Below are 16,182 nucleotides of genomic sequence, written 5' to 3' on the forward strand. Positions count from 1 at the left end.
CAGCCCGCAGGGGGTGGCAGCGCGGGCTCAGTTTGGGTACGGCTCGGCCCGGGCACAGCTCGGCCCGGTGGCGGCGGCGGCCCGGGCACGGCTCGGCCCGGCTCAGCCCGCAGGGGGTGGCAGCGCGGGCTCAGTTTGGGTACGGCTCGGCCCGGGCACAGCTCGGCCCGGTGGCGGCGGCGGCCCGGGCACGGCTCGGCCCGGCTCAGCCCGCAGGGGGTGGCAGCGCGGGCTCAGTTTGGGTACGGCTCGGCCCGGGCACAGCTCAGCTCGGCCCGCCGGGGGCAGTGGCCCGGGCACGGCTCGGCTCAGCCCGCAGGGGGCGGCAGAGCGGGCACGGCTCGGCCCGGGCACGGCTCGGCTCAGCCCACAGGGGGCGGCAGAGCGGGCACTCACCTGTAGCAAGGCGTCGTGATCAAGTATGAAGCACAACTGAAGTGCAATTTGAAATCTAGTTTTTCATGGGTTGAACCTTCATCATTCTGCAACAGAGCAAAGCAGAGCAGGTGAGTGGGAGCCCTGGCGCAGCCCCCCTACCCACCACACAGGCACCAGGGAGGAGCTGAGGGCTGAGCTCCCCCTGAAACAGCCTGGCAGGGCCTGAAGGATCAGTGTGAGAACCACCCCCCCACATCAGGGGCAGCTGGGTTCATACATGCACCTGCAACAGGTAAGGGACACACTGGGCTACAGTTCTGCCTGCACTCTGCTGAAATAAACTGAGCAGACTGAGTTTAAACTAACACTTGGAGATGTGGTTTTACAGTTCATTATTTTCTGAGCAAAATAATAAATTAATAGTTCCCAGATTCTTAGGTACTAAAATAGGACTAGCATGCTATTTTTAAGAAACCCTTAAAATAGAGATAATGGCTGACTCAGGAGTAGCCACAACTGTCTCCATTCATTTCCTTTGAGCTGCTCATGCAGCTCTTCATTAATAACTGTACTGAAATAACATCAGAGACCCACACAGTCTTATCCAGCTCAATACCTATTAAACAATGCCTTCCGCTGACCTCACTCTTGGTCAGGGTTTCTTAATAACTGCATCTAATTCTCATTTTTGTTTTGCAGCCTTGTACCAGGCTGCAGTGTCCAGCTGAGATCAGAAGGAGCAGACCCTGCTTCCTCTCTCCCCTCCCCAGCAGACCAGTGTGATCTCCTGGCTGACAATGTGGCACATGTTCCAGGCTGCCTTGCTCACACGCTGACAGGGATGACAATCTAGGACGTGCTGACGCAGGATTGGGGGCACTCTTTGCACAAGATGTCATGTGAAAATGCTCCTCACAGAATGGGCTGGTGCAGCAGGGATGAAATGATGCCTAAAAAAAGCTCCAGAGCAGAGCTTCCCACCCGAGTCCGGCTCCCTGACGCAGTTCCCAAGGAAGCAGAGGCAGTTGAGAGCTGCACTTACTTTGACTATAAAGGACAGTGTTCCTTTTAACTTCTGAGCCATAACAATACTCTGAAGTGTAAACACAAACTGGGCTTCATTAGAGATTCCTGGTGTGAAGAGATGAGAGGGAAAAGTCAGGTCAGAACATGGTTTCCAGATCTAAGTAATGGTTAGAATAAACTGACTTATGTGCAGACTATTTTTGAACCAAGTTTGAAATTCTTTGAGCTGGAAGACAGTTCTACACACAACTGCTGTGATGAGTCAACAATGTTACAGCACTTGGGTCTCTCAGAAGCAGCAATGGGAGCTGACATTTGGTGGAGGTTATTGAGCAAGTGCCCGGGCAAAATGTCACAGTGTCACATATTTAAACTATTTGCATAACTGGAATTATATTATAAACATTTCAGAGTAGCTTTCAGAGCTAATTTGAATTCTAATGTTTCTATGTTTTGCTTTTAATATACAAGTCTGTGTTAAGAACTGCCACATACAGATTTAAAACCAAATCAAATATCCCACTGCTTTCCATGGAGGATTGAAAAGCACCCCGAGGCCACTCCAGCCCTCTGAGCTGTTCCAGAATTCAAATTAACTCCTTGCTGAAGGAAGGGAAATTCAGAGAAGTCCACTGTACTACTGTGCTCTGTACAAAACCATTATCCTTCATTTCAGCGCTTAATACTTCTGGAGGGCTCAGCTGCCCTCCTTGCACATCTTTATCAAAAACCTTCTCTGCAAAAGGCCTCTGCCATTCAAACAGTGGGACACAAGAGCTCCAGAATAAATCCAGAGTGGATTCTAATGCTTCACAAACCTACTGCCTTGTTTTATTTTAAATCTCATACCAAACACGTAATGAATTTTGGATTTCTGTAGTCAAAGGTGTGCCAGCCTGCAGACATCTGGGAAAGGAACTCAGACATTTGGACTCCCAGCCCTAAATTAAGGCTTTGCTCTTGCTGTGCAGAACCACCTGCATTACAGCCATACTGGGAGAAGGCTTAATCCTCTCCAGGGAACTGTGGGAAAGCCCAGCAACACCCAGGCAGAGATGTTTTTTCTGGAAAACAGCAAGATGTTCAAGCAGCTCTTTCCACAGGAGGGCAGTGCAGGGCCAGCCGCACTCCAAGAGCCCTGTGCAAAGCTGTGCATACCAGGGGGGAGCTGGAAGGGCACAGGTATCCCATCGTGTACTGATGATCCTTCTGGTCGGAGCATTTTAGTGTTGAGAGAGTCCAGGACATTCAGTTCCATGCTCTTAAGGAAGCTAGTGCTTTTGTTCTCAAAGATAACAGACACAGTAACTTGGCTGTCATTCTGGAGGTTTCCTTGAATATCATAGGTCTGCAAATGAAGGGAAAAATGTCATAGGAAAGAGTCAAACTTCAAGAAACAGAACACTGCATGGGGATAAAAGCAGGTTCAAAAGGGAGGGAATTTGGTATGGCTAGAAGATTATGGAAACACACTGGTGATCAGCTAAGGATTGGGAAAATATCCACTTGGAAATTAAAGTGGGCCACCCAAAGGAAAGGAAATGGAGCTTGGTTATAGTTCTACCTTCTGGGACTGAAACAGTTCTTCAGTTATGTGATGACTACATAAAGTCACTCCACCATCCCAGGGCACCCCTGACTCAGGGAACACAGAGACAACATTCAAACTCACCATTTTAATGTAGGGGTTTTCAGCAAGAAGGCGGTAACTGGACATGGGCTGAAAAACAAGAGAAGCCACAGTCACACCAGAACTGATGACTCTGAAAGAGCTGCCACTGTCCTCCCTCCCAAGCAGCTGAGCTCTCCTCATCCCAGGCCTGGGCACAACTACTCACTGGTAGTGGCTCATCCTCCAGAGTCCCGTTCTGCACCGACTCCAGGGGCTCCTCCTCGCTGTGATGACTCTTCTTTTTGGATTTCTTTTTATCCTTTGATTTCTCTTCTTTCTCTTTCTTGTGCTTTTTCTTCTTATGCTTGGAGGATTTCTACCAAGAAGAATAAGAAACTACAACAAACCCTTAAAGAAACCCTTGATTTCTAGCTATGACCTCTCTACCACAGTTCCAGCTCTAGACTCTTGCTCTCTGCACTTCCTGGACTGCACAAGGTTTCCCTCTACAGCAGAACCCAAAGCAGAGCTACCATTCCTTAAATCCCAAAAGTAACTCCATGTGGAGTCCCAGTAAACTCTGCTCCCCACCCAGCTGCCCATACCTTATCCCAAAGTAACCTGGGAACAGCACAAGGCTGAATCTCTCCAACTGTTTGGAAGCTCAGCTTTAACTGGGACCTGTCCCTTGGCTCAGGGAACAGCCAAAGCTCTGACCATGAGGTGGTCACAGCTCCTCAAGGATGCAACGTTTGCAGGCAGTCACTGCACTGAACAGATGCTGTTGGTAAATCCTGTGTGCTGCTTTTTAAGGAGTTTGAGACAGCAGGAGAATATGGCTGAAAGGTGACACCAACTTCATAGAACCAGAGAATTGGGAAGGTTGGAAAAGATCTTTAAGACCATCAGGTCCAACCATCAGCCCAGTGCCACCACATCCACCACTAAAGCACATTCACAAGTGCCACACCCACAGGTTTTCGGAACATTTCCAGGGACAGTGACTCCACCACTGCCCCAGGCAGCTTGTTCCAATGCCTGACAATCCTTTCCATTAAAAAACAGTAACAACAAAATCTTTCCTAGTATTTAATCTAAGCCTCCCCTGATGTAACTTGAGGGAACCTTCTCTTAACTTGAACCACTTACCTTTCCTTCATCCTCCTCCTCCTCATCTTGTTCTTCCCTTTCTTCTTTTTTTGCCACTTGAGATTCAGCCACCACAGCAGTGCCCATTCCAGGCTCGCTCTGAGGGGATGAGCAGAAGGATTCTGACACTAATGGAAAGCAGCTGGAACAACCCAAACCCACACCAAAAGAAACTCAACAGTGACAACTCCTCACAAGTGTTATTTCAGAAATGACATTAGGCTAACACAGTATCAAGGCTTTCATTTTATGCCTCTGAAACCCAGCAAATATGATCACCTGAGGACACGATTCAGAAGATTCCCTCCAAGGAATCCATCCCCTTATATCTCTGTCTCTTCCTCTAGAATTTCCCATCAAAATTCATGAGAATTTTTCTTTCACACTCCGTCTCTCATGTCTATTAATATTGCTAGAGTCTACCTCATACTGGGAAATAAAACCATACAACTGTATAACATTATACTCATCAATAACAAAATCAACCAAGCCTGGAGCTGCATCTGTATTTCTATTTCTCTTCCTTGCTCTGCACAGAATGAGCCTCAAGTCTCCCATTACAGCTCCTCTGAACTGGGCAGACACAGTATCTCTGCTCCCAGCAGGAAGTTGAGGAGATGAAGCTGATGTTCCCCTCTGTGCTGCAGCATGACACAGCACTCCTGCACAGCTCACAGGCAAGGAATAACCAGAGAAGTTTCTTCTGATGGGGGAAGATTCCTACCTGTGGCTGGGGCGTGGGAGCAGCTGGTGGAGCAGTGGAGAGCCAGAAATCCAAGTCTTCCCCCTGAATTTCAGGAGAAAAAAAAACCCCATTATCATTGTTTTTATATATTTCTTAAAAATCAAATTAAAAATCCAACACCCCCCAACAACAACAGCAACAAAAGAAAACCAAAACAAAAAGATCACAAGAATGGAACATCTGCCTTATGAGGAAGAGCTAGGAGAGCTGGGGGTGTTCACCTGGAGAAGGCTCCAGGGAGAGCTCAGAGCCCCTTGCAGGGCCTGAAGGGGCTCCAACAAATCTAGAGAAAAACCTGGGGACAAGGGATGGAGGGACAGGACAAAGGGCAACAGCTTCCCACTGACAGAGGGATACTGAGAGGTGGGATACTGGGAAGGGATTCTTCCCTGGCAGGGTGGGCAGGGCCTGGCTTGGGGTGCCCAGAGCAGCTGTGGCTGCCCCTGGATCCCTGGCAGTGCCCAGGGCCAGGCTGGACAGGGCTTGGAGCACCCTGGGATAGTGGAAGGTGTCCATGGCAGGGGTGGGACCGGATGAGTTTTAAGGCTCCTTTAAACCCAAACCAGTCTGGGATTCTGTGACTCTACAACAATTAAATCAAAATTTTAAGTTCACAAGAATGGAACATCTGCCTTATGAGGAAGAGCTAGGAGAGCTGGGGGTGTTCACCTGGAGAAGAGAAGGCTCCAGGGCGAGCTCAGAGCCCCTTGCAGGGCCTGAAGGGGCTCCAACAAATCTAGAGAAAAACCTGGAGACAAGGGATGGAGGGACAGGACAAAGGGCAACAGCTTCCCACTGACAGAGGGATACTGAGAGGTGGGATACTGGGAAGGGATTCTTCCCTGGCAGGGTGGGCAGGCCCTGGCTTGGGGTGCCCAGAGCAGCTGTGGCTGCCCCTGGATCCCTGGCAGTGCCCAAGGCCAGACTGGACAGGGCTTGGAGCACCCTGGGATAGTGGAAGGTGTCCATGGCAGGGGTGGAACTGGATGAGTTTTAAGGCTCCTTTGAACCCAAACCAGTCTGGGATTCTTGACTCTACAACAATTAAATCAAAATTTTAAGTTCCCATGGCAATGCAGCACTCCAGAGTGCTCCTCATGCACAGATGCTGTGACACATTCAGGAGCAAACACACCAAGAAGCTTCACTTCAGTCTTTGAGCACTTCCAGAGCCAGGCCCAGCTGACAGCACCCCCACACCAGGGCATCCCTGGAGTTCCAAGGGCTGCAGGGCAGAGGGAATGTGCAGCTCTGCAAGGGGTTAACAGGAGGATGCTTCAAATCCTGAGACCAACTGACAGCTAATGGCAGGGTTTATAACTGAAAGGTTCTGGAGCACATGGGAGACAGGATGCACAACAAATGACACTCACAAAACTAGTTCCAGATATTTTGCTAAGGAGTTCCCCACTTGGAGAACAGACAAAATATCAGCAAACTCATCTTCCACGTGAGCTCTGGCAGATCTGCTGTGTAGGCTGCACTAAGCTGAATTCTGCTAACTTAGGAGGCTAAGTAAGTGTTATTTTTATTAACAGAAATCTTTAAATACCTGCTGCTACAGTAGTAAAAATTGAAGGAAATAGAGGGTGAATGCATTGAGCTGTTTGAACTGTCAAATGTAACTGTTTCTAGGCAACAAAGCAAACTCAGCAATAAGTAACAGCAGGAGCTAAAATAATGCAAATCTTGAAGAATTACCTTTTTTACTTCTTCCTCCTCCTCCTCTACCACCTTTTTCTCTTTCTCTTTCTTCTTTCCTTTATCTCTCTCTTTATCTTTATGTTTCTTTTCCTTCTTTTTGGGTTTCTTGCTCTTCTTCTCTGCTAGGGGAACTTCAGAGTCTGGTGACTTCAGGGTCTCGACATTCCTGTGTCTCTGCACTGGCAGCTTCTCACTGTCTGCTAAGGGTCTTGAAAAAAAAAAGAGCCCATTACCTGCTGCAAACAGCCTCCCTCAGCCAGATAACCTGTCCAGGACAAAGTATGCTTTGTTCTTAGGGAGCTGGGCCCCCAAGCCTAAAATCAGTGCATACTTCTATACCTGGAGTTTACTTATGCACTGCAGACATTGCCCTTGTGGGTTGGGAGGCAGAGGAAACAACTGGAAGGTGACTGAGAGCCAAGGTCTTGCTGTTTAACCCTTAGAGTTGCCAGCTAGAGGCCTGCAGGCTGAGGAACAGCCACAGAGGAACAGCTCCATGTTAGGCTGTGTTTCCATGGAATCCCTCTCCAAGGAAAAGCAAGGATGTGGAACAGCATTTCCAGCAGAGTGGAAATTTGAGCAGTGGAATGCCAGCATGGCTCCAGCAGCCCTTGAAGGGTGTGGGGTTTGTTCTTTGATTAACAGATCAGTCCAATTGGGAATTATTCTAAGTAATTTTTATTTTGGAAGTTTGCACTATGAATTTCTACTCTACCACTACATTTTGTAAGTGAAATGTAACTTCAGACACACATTTCCAAAAAGCACCAATAGCAGGTCATACTTACACTGCATCCTAAATCCACTACTTGGGGAAAAAAAAACCAAAAAAACCACCACAAAATTCCTCTCATTCTTGTCAAACATTTCCAGAAACCAGCAAGAATTTCCCTAACTGCATATTTTTCTATTTATTAGCTTTTATTTAATGTTCATTTTCACATTTGCACAGCAAACATCACTTCAGGAAGATTTCTAATGGCCTTAACTGCCTCAATTTTTAAGCTTATACTGCATTAAGACCCAGAACCAATTAATTTTTCACTTTCAGGCACTAAGGGAAGACTGAACAGCAAACAGGCCCCATCTTTTACTATTTCAGATACACCTGTACAGGAACAGCATTGGTGCTGAAAGCCAGTGACCAAACAGACTCACAAATGTGAAAGTTTCTGATTTAACAGTTCCATCACCCTTCAAGGACTTGCACTGCCCAAAATCAACCAACCTGACAAAGATCAACACTCAGGAGATATTCTTACCTGGAAGGCTTCCCTGAAACCAGACTGCGTGTGAGCGTGACAGACAGAGCAGTGCAAGCACAGAAAGAAAGAGAGAGGACACACACATGAGAAACCATGACAGGAGAGCACAGCACTCATGGCACAGGGGAGGGAATGGAGGGAACAATCCAGCAGCCCTGGATGCCTCCTGGAGCACAGCACCCAGGATCTGCTCTGCTGGGTGTGCCCAGAGCTGCTGGGAATCACCATGCAAATACAGGGGCTACAGGCAGAAATTAATTTCCTCTTATACATTTGTTCCTGTAGACTTTAACTGGCCTTCCAAAAAAGGAAGTTCCTTAGAAACTGTTTTATTCACTTTTTAAAAATGTTATTACACTTTTTCACAAGGTACTGAGGGGCCAAAGCCCAGTAAATTGGAACTGCAAAGAAAGGCAGAGACTCAAGCATCAGAGGAAGAGAGAGATCCCACAAACACCCACATGGGCCTGCCCAGTCTTCCAAACTTAACAGGAGGCATCCCTGGGCCATAAATCAGCAGTTATTCTTGGCATGGTGATTTTGTAAAAGAGCAACTAAAAAAGAAAATTCCAAACCAATCTCCATGTGCAATACTGCACAGCCCAGGGCTCATGGTCCTGTGGGTGCAGGGGCTCAGTGCTGGCACAGCCCCAGAGCTGGGGGGGACCAGCCTGCTCACAGGTGTGACATGCAGCTCAGTCACATCAGAACAACACTTCACAACACTGGGACCACACTGAAGGGCCACAGGGGTGGGACAGCCTGGGTGTTCCTGGCCAGTGAGCACAACACAGGCTTGCCATGGACACAGAGCTTCTAAGAGGGACAGATGGACACAGGTCACACTCGGTGCCAAAACAGGTGACAGCAGAGAGACAGTGGGACACCTCAGAGTAACCCACACCTGATGCAGTGACACTGTCTGTGCTTCCACTTCTTCAGTCACACTCACACTACATTTAGTGACTCCCCTGTCCCTCCCAAACCTCTCTCATACTCAGGAGCTGAGATTTTATCATCCAGCTGCAGTGGGAGCCAAAGCTGGATGAGCACCTGAGGTTTCATCAAAGCCATGGGGAGAGACTTCAGCCTTTTCCCCTCGTGGCCTGGAGTGCCTTTGCCTGCTCAGCCCCAGCCCTGCCCTCAGGCACTCTGTTATCAACTCAGTGAACTCACACAGAAAACTGCACTTACTTATCCAGGTCTATGTCAAGTGCCTTATAGGGATCATTGGGATCTTTGTCATCTTCATCACTGGGCAAAGCATTCTGCAGGAGAGATACACAGACATCCACTGAGGCAGCAAACCACTGGCAGTTTTCAAATTCAAGCTTAACACCACCCAAATTAAATTTTTTTTGAGCCTGTGAACCCTGCAGCAGGCCAGCTGCAGTCAGGCACAGTAAGTTATGGGAACAATGCACTTCAATGCAGCATCCAGTTTCAAGATTAATTTGGAACAGAAACCCCTTCTTCATAAACAGCAGGATTTGAATTGCTGCTGTTCGGTTTTGATTAAAGGAAATTTTAGAAACAAATACAGATGACATCATTAGCATCTGCAATTAATTATCATCAGCTGCAAAGCTGCTGACTAGACAGCAAGTTACTGTCAAAGTGAAGCAGCAGAGCATAATAAATGTTATTTGGACAGTGTTACTTTTACAGCAGGGATGAACATTGTTTTGTTGGTTTTGACTTGTTTAATAGCTTCAGTGGCAATTTTTGTCTTTTTGTTAAAAAAAAAAAGACAGTAATTTCTTCCCCTGCAAAGAACAGCCTGGGATCATCTCAGTCATTTCTGAAACAGCTCTGGAACTGCCACATCACAGACTGGCTGCAGTTGTGGGGACAGAAATCTCTCAAGAGCTGTACACAGATAAATGCCAGACCCCAAGGACAGGAACTGACCTCTGGCATCTCCTCTGTGATGATGTCAACGTGGTGAGCTGGAGCAATGTCCTCCTCACTCTCTGTGTGCAGGGAGTTGTGGCGATGGTGCTTCCCTCTCTTCTCCTTTTTCTGTTTCTTCTTTTTCTTGTCTTTCTCCAGTTTCTGTTTATGCCTTCGCTCTTCTTCCAATTTCACATACTGGTCTGACATGGGCATTCCTGGGGGCAAGCCAAGCTGCTTTCAGGTACAGAGCACGTGGACTGAGCACTGAAACAGCACGTCAGGAGTGTGCCCTGCTCCTGCTGCCAGCTTCCCAGAGCCAGCCAGATCCACACCTCTGTGCTTCCACACCACCTCACACAGACCCCCAAGCACCAGCTTTGCTGCCCACTCCATCTCTCCAGAAACAGGACAGAGCTCAGTCCTGCTCTCTGATGCTTGGCTGCATTATTGCATTACAAGGAGCATCCAAACATTGAGATTTTAAGGAGAACTGGTGACATTGCTGCTGTACTTGCAATGGAAGGCACTTTATCAACAGCTTTCCAGTGCTGTATCCAACCACTCCTTAGATACACAACCACTTTTGATAATTGAAACAAGATATTCAAACAGTATCTCTACCATTAGATTCTATTTCTTGTCTCCTCCATCAGACCTCCCAGATATTTTCAAGGTGACTGCTCCCACACAGAACAGTGGTTCCTCTACATGTTACAGACCTGACTGCATGATATTCCTAATCACAGAAGTATTTCTAATGTTATCTTAAAAGGACCTCAGACTGCAAAGTACTATTTTCAAATGTAAATTAAGGAGATATATTTAAGACTCTAATGAAAGTGTGTTCCTTGCCCTTCAAAACCTCAGGCAGAAGACCTAAGAAGGAATTATGACTTTTTCTAAACTGAATTTAATTAATTTTAAACGATTTGCAGTGCTTACCTGGAACTTTTAATGGGACAGAAAGGTCGATCTGGACCACAGGAATATGTTCCACCCCTGGAGTGTCTTGGTATCGCTGGGAAAAGAAAGATTTGTTACTTTCTGAGCACTGCCAGCACAAATTTCTGTAAATAGGCATATTGCAAAACATCAAGCAGCTCAATCCCTTAAGTGAACATTTAAAAGATAGGAATAGAACAGCTTGTTAATAATTCTGTGTGGTAGCAGAGTGTGTTTTAAAGCCAGTTGATAACCATTATAAAGGATCCTACTCTTAGCTACAATTTTTAACCCCACTACTGCCCTGAAGAATTATTGCATCTCTCTGAAGAATTTTTGGTTTATTGCTGATAACTTGCCACTTCAGAAGATACATTTGGAGATTGGAGTTGAGGAATATGGGGCAGTCCTTCCGATATAGAGGGAATAAAGGAAGTTCTTTCCCTGAAAAAGGTGTTCAGAGACCACAACAATTTCTGATCCACAAAATACTGATCCAGTGTGAGCTCCAGAGTCACCCTCTGCAGGGCTCTGAGTGAGGGGCCTGGGGATGTGAATGTTGCCATCACTCGGGGCTGGGACAAACTGCACAGACTCCGTCACAGGCTGCCCTGGGGGTACCAGGTCACTCAGGAGATTCTCAGCACAAACAGGAGTTATAAAAACAGTTGTAGGCAGCCACTCCAGTCCATGCAATATAAAGTAGCCAGAACTGCAGGGGAAATATCAACATGTCCCAGAGGAGGCTGCAGCTCTGATACTCAGGGATCCTTCACACAGTGACAGCACAGTCCAGTGAGATACTGTAATTCAGACTCACCTTCTGAGGGGAAGGAGAGCTTTTAATATAAAATGGGTTGTTTGCCTGTTCTTGTTTCCGGGCTTCTCGACGCTAAAAGGAAAAGAGGATTTGTAGTTACAATGTTTGTTTGTAAGCAAAGAAACAAAAGACACCAAAGTGCAAAACAAAAGCTCCCTGCATTTTTGGAACAATACATAACTACTGTGAAAATACTAGAGCTGAGCAGCTTGTGTGTGATAAAGCAGTTCTGAGTTACAGACACACTAGGATAGAACTGCAGGTATCATTCCCAATTCCCACCCTGGAAGAGCTCATGGCCAGGCTGGAAAGGGCTTGGAGCAACCTGGGACAGTGGAAGGTGTCCACTACCCACATCAGAGGGTGGAATGGGATGAGCTTTAAGGTCCCTCCTGTCCCAAGCCACTGTATATGATACTATAACTAATATTCCTTAGAACACCCCTCTTTGCTTTTTAATTACAGACTAGAGATAAAACCTTTCCAGACATCACTTTTTGATGGCAATTGGAATGTTTTTGTTTTCATTTCTGCAAGGAGAGGAAGAAGTGAAGATTCATATAACAACAAGTTCTCTCTGTGAAAGCAAAGAGGCCAGAGGCAGGAAAAGTGGGATCACTGCTGAGCACAATATGTTACAGTCATTCACAGAAGCTGCTCGAGTCCATAAGCATCAGCTCACATCAGTGATCAGCTTTCCTGAGCTATGGAGGGCAGAAGGGCTCCCTGGCTACATGGAGATTCCACAGCAGCCCCACTGCTGCAGCAACACTTAGATTACTCCCAAATTATGTAGGGAAAAGCATTTTAACATTCACTCACTCTGGCCAGTTCCTCTTCATCTATTTCTGGCTGTCTGTGTCTGGAATGCCTTTGTTCCTCCTCATGAAATATTGTTTTGGGCTTTTCATCTTCAGACTCGCTGTCTGATGGAGGCTCATTGATCCAGGCATCAAGGTCCAGGCTGGGAAGAATTGCAACAAACAAACAGCTTGACTCAGTACCCCCGAACATTTCAGTGTCTCATCATACACTTTGCTTCATTATTCAAAGTTTAAATAAAGGTTTGGGAGAGAGAAGGAACTTTACCCCTCTGGAACAGGGACTTTCTTCTGTGCTTTAGGAGCCACAGGGTTCAGCTCACCAGCAAACAGGGCTATCACTTCCTCAGCTACAGGAACTTCTTTTACTTGTAGCTTCTGAATGTATTTTATCAGCTGCAAGATGCAAGAAGCCTAAAAACAAATGCAGAAGTGGTTTCAGAATAATATTTAACAAGCTGAACCAAACAAATCAACTGAAGTCAACTGAAGGTGTTTTACTCCATTAAGGGACTCAAGAGAAGCAGCATAAACTGCAGGTTTAGAGCAAATGTAAGAAGTCCATATTAAGCTTCTCTTTTATCTGGGTCCTTTTTGAGCCCTCAAGTGCCTGAATAATTTTAAAATTAAATTGTTTTGAGTGAAGATCTTGCTGGCAGCCTTCAGATATGGCATCAAACTGCAATAAGATCTGGGCTTTGTCACTGATAACAGCTCACAGAAAATGTGCACAGAGAGGCACTGAGAACCACAGACCTGCTCCAAGGCTTCCCATGATAAATCCCAAAGTCATTTCATTCTCTTACCCTCTCCTGAACCTCCAGATCTGCACTCTGCACAAACTGAGGCAGGCGCTCGATCATCATCTGTGTAATTTCCTGAGCTGCTTCCTTTTCCCCAGCCTGCTCCTTCTGCTGCAGGATGGATGCATAGAGCTTCACCATGTTCTGCACGTAAACAGCCTGGATGTGGCCTGGCAGGGTTGTAACTCTGGGCCTCAACATTGCTTCCAGGGTTTGGTTTGCTTCCTCGAGGTGTCTGGAAGGGCAGAATACACAGGTGAAAGGCAAGCAAAAATAAAATCCAACAGGCAGTGCTTAATACACAAAGGAATATAGATCACAGCACTTTGCTTTAAGACCTCATGCTCTTACTCAATTATCTGCTCACAAAAAAGGTACTGGACTATTACAAACTGAAAGCTAAGTTGTTTCTAAGTAAAAATGTGGTAACACTGGAAAAGAAGAGTATATTTTCTTACTTCTTCACATGCAGTTTTCTTTGTAATACTTTTTTTTAAAGGAAATAAAGACCTGAGCTGTATCACACCTACGGTGTGAATTTAAACTGGAACCAGTGCTCAGAATGGCAATTAGAAGGAGACTCCAAACTAGCCAGTAAGAGGCGACTCCAGTACCACACCTGTCCAATCTACCAGACTAAAAGCTGGGTAAGAGCTGTATCTGCACCAGAAAGAGACAAGAACACCTGTTGAAGCTAAAAAAACACATTGGTACAGGAACACTGAAAATTGTGCTGCTGTGGGCATTGAAAAATTTTGAGCAAAAAGATGACAACATTTAATTTCCAGGAAGATAGTGCTCTGCAAAAACCTTTCAACAAGGGCAAAATAGGGAGGAGAGAAAGAACTAATTCAAACACGGTGGTTGCACATGTTCATGATTAAGGAGTTCCTTCAATGTCTTAAGATGTAACAGCTTATACCTACAATACCAGAAGGATCCAAAGCTGTTGGAGAGTGCCCAGAGGAGGGACACGGAGCTGGGGAAGGCTCTGAGGAGCGGCTGAGGGCCCTTGGCTCGTTCAGCTGGAGCACAGGAGACTGAGGGGAGGCTCCTGGGGGCTGCAGCTCCTGCCCAGGGCAGGCAGAGGGGCAGGGGCTGAGCTCTGCTCTGGGACAGGGCCAGGAGCCCACCAAGGGCTGGAGCTGTGGCAGGGCTTGGCATGGAGCTTAGGGGAAGGCTCTTGCCCCCGAGGGTGCTGGCACTGCCCAGGCTGCCCAGGGAATGGTCCCGGCCCCAAGGCTGCCAGAGCTCCAGGAGCGTTTGGACAGCGCTGCCAGGGCTGCTCAGGGTGGGGCTGTTGGGGTGGCTGTGCAGGGACAGGGGCTGGGCTGGATTGTCCCTGTGGGTCCCTTCTGACTCAGGATATTCCAGGATTTATTATTCACTACTACGGCTTCCTGCATGAGTGGGCAAGGCTGGAGAGACAGGAAAAATGATCTGATAGTTAAAAATGTCTTGGCTAGAAAGAGCTGAGGAGTGATAGTGTGAGGGAACAAGAGAAAAACAATCACTTTGGTGGCATTAAGGCACATACTCTGAACGCTCTCTCAAAACCACATTTCAGTGACCAAAAGCTTTGCCCAAAAGCTGCCCCTCAGAGCACAGCAGGCTCTGTCTGCACTTACTCAGAGAACTCCCCGCAGATCCAGGCAGCAGCATAGAGCACCTCACAGATGCCATTCCTCTGGGTGTTGCTGGCGATGAGGTGGGCGTTGTCCAGCAGCATGGCCATCTGGGACACCGCAAACTTACGGATGGCTTTCACCCTGATGGCCACATCCAACATCTGTGCTGCAATCAGGTGCCCGTGCCTCGTGCCCTCCAGCCGGGTCAGCTCCACCAGGATGCTTATGTACCTGTGGGAGGGGAAGGGATGGGTGGGAATCAGAGCCCAGCCCTGCACTGCCTTTGTGGTGAGCCCCAAGCTGGCAGCTGAAAGCACTGACCATTCAAAGTTGGTGATGTACTGGTAATTGGACTGGCTGCAGATGTCTATGATTTTGGTCAGCAGCTCATCTCGGTACGTCGTCCCTTCGGCTTTATCCACGTGAATCATCAGTTTCTTCACAATCTCCATCAAGTTCTTCTTGGAGACCTGTTAAAGAGGTGGTGAAGGGTTCATCCACTTTCCTACACAGCCAAGGCCTTCCAGTTCCAGTAAAGCTGCTGCTGGCTCTTTGCTGACCTACAGCATGTTCACAAGAAACTAGAACCATTTCTGTGGGCCCCAATTCAAAAATGAACCTGTTTAATGCTGTTCAATGTTTTTATTGAAGAAGAGCCAGCAAAATCTACAAGGTGTTTAAGAAAAGCCTGGATGTGGCACTTAGTGCCATGGCCTGGCTGACAAGGGCTGTTAGGTGCTAAGTTGGATTTAGTGATCTCCAAGGCTTTTTCCAACCCAGCTGATTCTCTAATGACCTTGCTGTGGGAGAGCTGAGAATCAGAATTACTAACAACAATACAAAAATCCAAGAGAAAGTCTATCTTCTACTGCCAGATTAGCAAGTTTAAGAGGTTAAAACATTTTTGTTTATAAAGGAAACAAATTTAGGAGTCATTAACATCCAATGGAATTGATTTCAAAATGGGTGATTTCCAACAGGGCCTGAACTGAGAAACTCCATCCAGTCTGAATCAGAATTTTTAAAGCCCTCATGCTAAGCCAGATATTTTACTTATCTTAAGTGCCAGAAAAGACATGGGAGTCTGCTGTGGAGTGGGCAGAGAAAGTTGCATGTTCTCCTTACACATCACCTTCCTAAAGAGTCAGTGGGGCTGCTGAGGAAATCAGTGTAGGAACGTACCATGCCATAGAGGAGATCCAAAGCTCTGAGCCGGATGGACTCATCTTTGTCATCCAAACACTGGAGAATGAGATCCTTGTGAGACTGAACTGACTTGGGGTGCGTTTTCAGGATTTTGGACATAGCTAACAGGCCCAGGTACTTCACTGTGAAAGACAAAATAAGACTTCTTTCCAAATATAGAAACACTGTTTTGGGCTGAGCATGAAAT

General features: G+C 46.9%; 1 protein-coding gene across 2 annotated transcripts in view; it reads right to left on the reverse strand.

The window, feature by feature from the left end:
* AP3D1 (adaptor related protein complex 3 subunit delta 1) overlaps window positions 1-16,182 on the reverse strand; it is a 43,545-nt gene that overhangs the window by 3,740 nt on the left and 23,623 nt on the right. The window contains exons 12-30 of one of the 2 annotated variants that reach the window (XM_039696816.1): window positions 15,972-16,117; window positions 15,111-15,259; window positions 14,790-15,020; window positions 13,165-13,396; window positions 12,627-12,772; window positions 12,360-12,501; window positions 11,538-11,609; window positions 10,718-10,793; window positions 9,791-9,990; window positions 9,074-9,147; window positions 7,877-7,900; window positions 6,612-6,822; window positions 4,890-4,952; window positions 4,166-4,264; window positions 3,243-3,392; window positions 3,077-3,124; window positions 2,563-2,752; window positions 1,421-1,509; window positions 397-482 (exon numbers count right to left, since the gene is read on the reverse strand). In XM_039696816.1, the coding sequence (XP_039552750.1) occupies window positions 397-482; window positions 1,421-1,509; window positions 2,563-2,752; window positions 3,077-3,124; window positions 3,243-3,392; window positions 4,166-4,264; window positions 4,890-4,952; window positions 6,612-6,822; window positions 7,877-7,900; window positions 9,074-9,147; window positions 9,791-9,990; window positions 10,718-10,793; window positions 11,538-11,609; window positions 12,360-12,501; window positions 12,627-12,772; window positions 13,165-13,396; window positions 14,790-15,020; window positions 15,111-15,259; window positions 15,972-16,117 (2,428 nt within the window). The remainder of the gene's footprint in view (window positions 1-396; window positions 483-1,420; window positions 1,510-2,562; window positions 2,753-3,076; window positions 3,125-3,242; window positions 3,393-4,165; window positions 4,265-4,889; window positions 4,953-6,611; window positions 6,823-7,876; window positions 7,901-9,073; window positions 9,148-9,790; window positions 9,991-10,717; window positions 10,794-11,537; window positions 11,610-12,359; window positions 12,502-12,626; window positions 12,773-13,164; window positions 13,397-14,789; window positions 15,021-15,110; window positions 15,260-15,971; window positions 16,118-16,182) is intronic. The other variant, XM_039696817.1, reaches the window with a different exon arrangement.

Source organism: Passer montanus, unplaced genomic scaffold, assembly GCF_014805655.1.
Source record: "Passer montanus isolate IOZ18808 unplaced genomic scaffold, ASM1480565v1 scaffold114, whole genome shotgun sequence".
Classification (NCBI taxonomy): Eukaryota; Metazoa; Chordata; class Aves; order Passeriformes; family Passeridae; genus Passer; species Passer montanus.